Source organism: Scomber japonicus, chromosome 3, assembly GCF_027409825.1.
Source record: "Scomber japonicus isolate fScoJap1 chromosome 3, fScoJap1.pri, whole genome shotgun sequence".
In the NCBI taxonomy this organism is placed as follows: Eukaryota; Metazoa; Chordata; class Actinopteri; order Scombriformes; family Scombridae; genus Scomber; species Scomber japonicus.
Window position 1 is genome coordinate 38,562,659 of NC_070580.1, and position 7,500 is coordinate 38,570,158.

At 45.0% G+C, this 7,500-nt stretch overlaps 1 protein-coding gene across 1 annotated transcript in view; it reads left to right on the forward strand.

The window, feature by feature from the left end:
- The window catches only part of LOC128355634 (metabotropic glutamate receptor 7-like), a 274,376-nt gene that overhangs the window by 2,414 nt on the left and 264,462 nt on the right, over positions 1-7,500 (forward strand). Inside the window, exon 2 of the mRNA XM_053315952.1 lies at positions 3,818-4,038. Within this exon, the coding sequence (XP_053171927.1) occupies positions 3,818-4,038 (221 nt within the window). The remainder of the gene's footprint in view (positions 1-3,817; positions 4,039-7,500) is intronic.

Below are 7,500 nucleotides of genomic sequence, written 5' to 3' on the forward strand. Positions count from 1 at the left end.
CTGTGCTGACGTGAGGACTGAACGTCTACGAACATGAAACTTTGAGCCCATACATGCAGAATGTGAGCGCTGGTCTTCTCCCCACAGATCAGAAGAAATATCTGCTGTGAGATTTGTTCAAAGTTCAGAGTTTCTCAGAGAGTGCACGTTAGCGTGATCGTTAGCATGAACGTTAGCGTGATCGTTAGCGTGATCGTTAGCGTGAACGTTAGCGTGAACGTTAGCGATATCGTTAGCGTGAACGTTAGCATGAACGTTAGCGTGATCGTTAGCGTGAATGTTAGCGTGAACGTTGACGGACAGATGAAATAATCTCTGACCTCAAACTGGATGGATGGATGATAATGGATAGATGGATGGATGGATGGATGGATGGATGATAATGGATGGATGGATGGATGATAATGGATGGATGGATGGATGGATGATAATGGATGGATGGATGGATGGATGGATGATAATGGATGGATGGATGGATGGATGGATGGATGGATGATAATGGATGGATGGATGGATGATAATGGATGGATGGATGGATGGATGATAATGGATGGATGGATGGATGGATGGATGATAATGGATGGATGGATGGATGGATGATAATGGATGGATGGATGGATGATAATGGATGGATGGATGGATGATAATGGATGGATGGATGGATGGATGGATGATAATGGATGGATGGATGGATGGATGATAATGGATGGATGGATGGATGATAATGGATGGATGGATGATAATGGATGGATGGATGGATGATAATAGATGGATGGATGATAATGGATGATAATGGATGGATGGGTGGATGATAATAGATGGATGGATGATAATAGATGGATGGATGATAATGGATGATAATGGATGGATGGGTGGATGGATGGATGGATGGATGGATGGATGATAATGGATGGATGGATGGATGATAATGAAACTCAAACTGATGAGGAGTAATTACCTCAAACACCTTCAAACCCGTCAAACAGAGCGAAACCATCATCATCATCACCTCCATGCTCATAATGAAAGGATGCTCAGAGATTAGCTCCTACAAAATAAAAGTCTCTTTACTCAGTTTGCTGTTAAATCACTAAAAGATGTTTATTTCCTAACAAGTTATTTGGAGTTTAAACTCAGCGTTGTGATGTTCACACGGAGCCACCATGTAAATTATTAACAGCATATTTAATGTCAAAGTAAAAACACAGCGAGTACACACGAGACAACGAGATAACGAGATAACGAGATAAGAAGTCATCTCTCCTCTTCTTGACGTCTCTTTTTACCACAGATTAAATATTATGATGTAAAAGTCACTGCGACACTGTCAGAGAACAGGAAGAGGAATTAAAACAGTAACTGGAAGAATCTGAAGCTCATTTATCAACTGTTTCTGACCTGATGGATGGATGGATGATGGATGGATGGATGGATGGATGGATGGATGGATGGATGGATGATAATGGATGGATGGGTGGATGGATGGATGGATGGATGGATGATAATGGATGGATGGGTGGATGGATGGATGGATGGATGGGTGGATGATAATGGATGGATGGATGATGATGGATGGATGGATGGATGGATGGATGATAATGGATAGATGGATGGATGATAATGGATGGATGGATGGATGGATGATAATGGATGGATGGATGGATGGAAGAGGAATTAAAACAGTAACTGGAAGAATCTGAAGCTCATTTATCAACTGTTTCTGACCTGATGGATGGATGGATGGATGGATGGATGGATGGATGGATGATAATGGATGGATGGGTGGATGGATGGATGGATGATAATGGATGGATGGGTGGATGGATGGATGGATGGATGGATGGGTGGATGATGATGGATGGATGGATGGATGGATGGATGGATGGATGGATGGATGGAAGAGGAATTAAAAAATGAACTGGAAGAATCTGAAGCTCATTTATCAACTGTTTCTGACCTGATGGATGATAATGGATGGATGGATGATAATGGATGGATGGATGGATGATAATGGATGGATAGATGGATGATAATGGATGGATAGATGAATGGATGGATTGATAGATGGATGGATGATAATGGATGGATGATAATGGATGGATAGATGGATGATAATGGATGGATGATAATGGATGGATGGATGATAATGGATGGATAGATGGATGATAATGGATGGATAGATGGATGGATGGATGGATAGATGGATGGATGATAATGGATGGATGATAATGGATGGATAGATGGATGGATGATAATGGATGGATGGATGGATGATAATGGATGGATAGATGGATGATAATGGATGGATAGATGAATGGATGGATTGATAGATGGATGGATGATAATGGATGGATAGATGGATGATAATGGATGGATAGATGGATGGATGATAATGGATGGATAGATGGATGGATGATAATGGATGGATGGATGGATGATAATGGATGGATGAATGGATGGATGATAATGGATGGATAGATGGATGGATGATAATGGATGGATGGATGGATGGACGATAATGGATGGATGAATGGATGGATGATAATGGATGGATGGATGATAATGGATGGATAGATGGATGGATGGATGGATGGATGGATGGATGGATGGATAGATGGATTCCTTCTGTCTGTCCTTCCTCCCTTTCTTCCTTCTGTTCTTCCTTCCTTCCTCCCTCCCTTCTGTCTGTCCTTCCTCCCTTTCTTCCTTCTGTTCTTCCTTCCTTCCCCCTCCCTTCTATTTTTCCATCCCTTCTGTCTGTCTGTCCTTCCTTCTGTCCTTCCTTCCTCCCTTCTGTCTGTCCTTCTTCCCTTTCTTCCTTCTGTTCTTCCTTCCTTTCGTTCTTCCCTCCCTTCTGTCTGTCCTTCCTCCCTTTCTTCCTTCTGTTCTTCCTTCCTTCCTCCCTCCCTTCTGTCTGTCCTTCCTCCCTTCTATTTTTCCATCCTTCCTTCCTCCCTTTCTTCCTTCTGTTCTTCCTTTCCTTCCTCCCTCCCTTCTGTCTGTCTGTCCTTCCTTCTTTCCTTCCTTCCTTCCTTCTGTCTGTCCTTCCTCCCTTTCTTCCTTCTGTTCTTCCTTCCTTCCTCCCTCCCTTCTGTCTGTCCTTCCTCCCTTTCTTCCTTCTGTTCTTCCTTCCTTCCTCCCTCCCTTCTGTCTGTCCTTCCTCCCTTCTATTTTTCCATCCTTCCTTCCTTCCTCCCTCCCTTCTGTCTGTCCTTCCTTCCTCCCTACCTTCCCCTTCCTTTCGTTCTTTCCTCCCTTCTGTCTGTCCTTCCTCTCTTTCTTCCTTCTGTTCTTCCTTCCTTCCTCCCTCCCTTCTGTCTGTCCATCCTCCCTTTCTTCCTTTTGTTCTTCCTTTCGTTCCTTCCTTCCTTCCTTCCTCCCTTTCTTCCTTCTGTTCTTCCTTCCTTCCTCCCTCCCTTCTGTCTGTCCTTCCTCCCTTCTATTTTTCCATCCTTCCTTCCTTCCTTCCTCCCTTCTGTCTGTCTGTCCTTCCTTCTTTCTTTCCTTCCTTCCGTCTGTCTGTCCATCCTTCACTGTCGGTCTTTCCTACCTTTCTTCTCTCCTTCCTTTTGCCTGTCTTTCCTTCCTTCCCTTCTTATTTCCTTCCTTCCTTCCTTCCTTCCTTCCTTCCTTCCTTCCTCCCCTCCATCTTTTTAATTATCCAGCCCACATGAGACCAAATTGGTGTGTATGTGGCCCTTGAATGAAAATGAGTTTGACACCTCTAAACTAAACACATCTCTACCTGTATGAAGACACACGCAGCCTGTGATTGGTCCGTCCTCTGACCTCTGACCTTTAACCTTTCCGTCTCCTCTCAGATCCCTCAGATCAGCTACGCCTCCACCGCTCCCGAGCTGAGTGACGATCGGCGATACGACTTCTTCTCTCGGGTCGTTCCTCCGGACAGCTTCCAGGCTCAGGCCATGGTGGACATCGTGAAGGCGATGGGCTGGAACTACGTGTCCACGCTGGCGTCGGAGGGAAGCTACGGAGAGAAGGGAGTGGACGCCTTCATGCAGCTCTCCAGAGAAGCAGGTCAGACGCTGCTTTCTGGTTTCTGATGCTGGGTGGATATCTGTGAGCTGACGGAGAAAGGGTTGTCAAGCTCATTTTAGTTCAGAGGTCACATGCAGACCAGGCGGGGAGTTCTGGTCCTCTGAAATGAGGCCAACCAGGAAGTAACTTAGAGCTGCATTCTATCAAAAGGCCACCAGGGGGCGACCGTCTCTATACAAGTCAATGGAGAATTCACCAACTTCTCACTTGATTTCTAACCTCAGTAAACGTTTTCAAAATGTGTTTATGGTCTCAATCGCTAGTTTAAAGCCTTCTTCAATGCAGTATGATGTTCATTTGGGACATTTTGGCCTCCCTGATTTTATATGTGACGATAAAGCAGGGTATGCATTAGGGGCGTGGCTACGTCCTGATTGACAGGTTGATTGACCAATGTCCTCCAGATCCAGCCCTCGTAACCATAGCAACCTCCCCGCTCCGCCCACGGCCCCGCCTCATGCCCATATAAGTAGAATCCGTGTTTTTATTTTTCCCAGCATGCACCTGAAATGTTCAAGATGGCGCTGCCTAGATTAGAAACTATTGGCTTCCGAGCAGCAGTCCACAAACCAATGGGTGACGTCACGGATGTTACGTCCTTTTCTTTTATACAGTCTGTTAGAGAGTTTACTAACAGAAGTGATTTGAGACGCAGCTTTAGATCTGCTTTATAATCTTCTTTTTTTTTTTTTACAATATGTCTTTAAAAACTGGATGTGAGTGTTTGTCTTGGAGCTGAACTCACGCTGGCTCTGGTATTATGTATTATAGTTGAGTATGTGAGATTAGATAAAGTGTGACTGTGAGTGTGTGTGTGGGGGGGGGGGGTCGTTTTAGGTTCAAGTGCTGCTACAGCTGCATATACTGTGATGGAAATAAACTGAAAACATCATGAAATATGAAATAATACACAAACACTGCTGAGTTGACACAAACAGAATGACATCATACCTCAGTCTATATGATCTTACACTCCTGCAGCCCTAAAACAAGAGCATTACATCATCAATACTTTTTTTGCAATGGCTCCTCACGTCTTAGGGCTGGGGCCAAAAAATGCTTATATTGTTTAGAAGGGGGAGGGGCTCAGTGTGTGTGTGTGTGTGTGTGTGTGGGGGGGGGGGGGGGGGGGGGCTTGTTGTGCCAGCCATTATCAGTGTTTTTACTCCCTCATATCTTTATCGCCTCAAACATTCAGTATCAGTCAGACTTTAATTTTTCATCTGATTCAAAAACCTGAAAAGATGTTTAGAAAGTAAAATCTGCTCAATGATCTTCAAACTCACATCTGCTGCTTTCATGTTTCTTCCTCCCAGTAAAATAAAAAGAGGAAATAATATAATAATAAGAATAATGGGCCCACTTGTGAAGATGAAGTGATGAGATGTAAAAAGTCACAGAGTCACAGAAGCTTGAAAGGAAAGAAAGAGAGAGAATAATGTTGCTGATGGCTCTCTGAATAATCAGGGTGACATTTGGAGCCATCTGATGACTGTTCACAGCTCGCCGGGCGCTCGCCGGGCGCTCGCCGGGCGCTCGTGCTTCCTGACATTTATCAGCTCAGATTATTAAAGGACGCAGCAGCAGGAACATGGGCTCAGGCTGATGTTGAACCGTGGAGACCTTTTAAACTACCGTGTGATAAAACTCCCAGCGGACAGGATTCACCTCTTCATCCATAAAACAGCTGATAAATAAATCACACATGAAAGAGTTTAATGTGATTATCACTTAACGACGTGAACAAGCAGCTGAAGTCAGAACAGGAAGTAGCAGAACACTTCTTGTTTGGAAGGATTTTATTATTAAAGTGGCCCAGACTTCCCTCTCCCCAGCCACTTCGTCCAGCTCTTCCCGGGGGATCCTGAGGCGTTCCCAGGCCAGCCGAGAGACATAGTCTCTCCAGCGTGTCCCGGGTCTCCTACCGGTGGGACGGGCCCTGAACACCTCACCAGGGAGGCGTCCGGGAGGCATCCTGACTAGATGCCCGAGCCTCCTCATCTGGCCGTTCCCAGCAGACCCTCACAATACGTTTGGGTCTGCCAGGTCTGACCGGCATCCTCCCCCCCCATCGGAGCCAACTCACCACCAGGTGGTGATCAGCTGACAGCTCCGCCCCTCTCTTCACCCGAGTGTCCAAGACATGCGGCCGCAAGTCCGACGACACGACTACAAAGTCAATCATGGAACTGCGGCCTAAGGTGTCCCGGTGCCAAGTGCACATATGGACCCCCCCCCCCCTTATGCTTGAACATGGTGTTCGTTATGGACAATCCGTGACGAGCACAGAAGTCCAATAACAGAACACCGCTCGGGTTCAGATCAGGGGGGCCGTTCCTCCCAATCACACCCCTCCAGGTCTCACTGTCGCTGTCAACGTGGGCGTTGAAGTCCCCCAGCAGAACGAGGGAATCCCCAGGGGGAGTGTTTTCCAGCACCCCCTCCAAGGAGTCCAAAAAGGCTGGATACTCTGAGCTGCTGTTTGGACCATAGGCACAAACAACAGTCAGGATCCGCCCCCCCACCCGAAGGCGGAGGGAGACTACCCTCTCGTCTACCGGGGTAGAGACCCTACCAGGGGCAGAAAAGCCCCCGACAACTGAGCTCCTGGGGTCATTGGGACAAACCCCTCCACCACGATAAGGTAGCAGCTCAGGGAGGGGTTACCATGACCGTCCTTCTTTTCTGTCCTTCCTTCCTCCCTCTTTCCTTCCTCCCTCCCTCCTTTCCTTCCTTCCTTGACTCGAGGACAACAGGAGGGTTAATTGAATGCTCCAGTGTGAGATTAGTGAAGTTGTGACCAGCAGGATGAATCTTTGTGTTTCCTGGAAATCACAGCATGACTCTCAGTGAATAAATGAAGTAAAAATAAATAAATAAAAATGATCACTAATGTGTATTGTTGCACCAAATAAAACTAAACTAAGATATTCCTTTATTTGTCCCGCCGTGGGGAAATTTACATGATTACAGCAAAGTGGATAATAAAACTAGAAAGAGCATTTTAAATAAAGAAATAAATAAAAACACAATAGTACTAAAAAAGAAAAAGAGTAATATTGGTGTTGAGTGATAATACACCTGAGATTGATGTTATTATTGCAAAGATTTTAAAGGTAATTTAAATAATAAGTATTACATAGTTGAACTGAAAGTAGTATTATACCTGAAATACTGATATTACACTCATGTATATTAAAGTTGAGTTAGTGTGAAGTTTACTGAGAGCATCGCTGATAGATAAATGTTTTAATGTCTAACATGAAGGACTATGATAATAAATAATATTAATAATAAAGATAATAAATATAACCAGCAGCATTAAACACAGGCAGCGGTTCATGCTCATATTCTAATCTGGTCTCAGTGAGTTGAGGTCAGTGATTGTTTGAGCCTCTAGAGATCAGATCTGTGGTTCAGGTTCATCCTCTGAGGATCGGA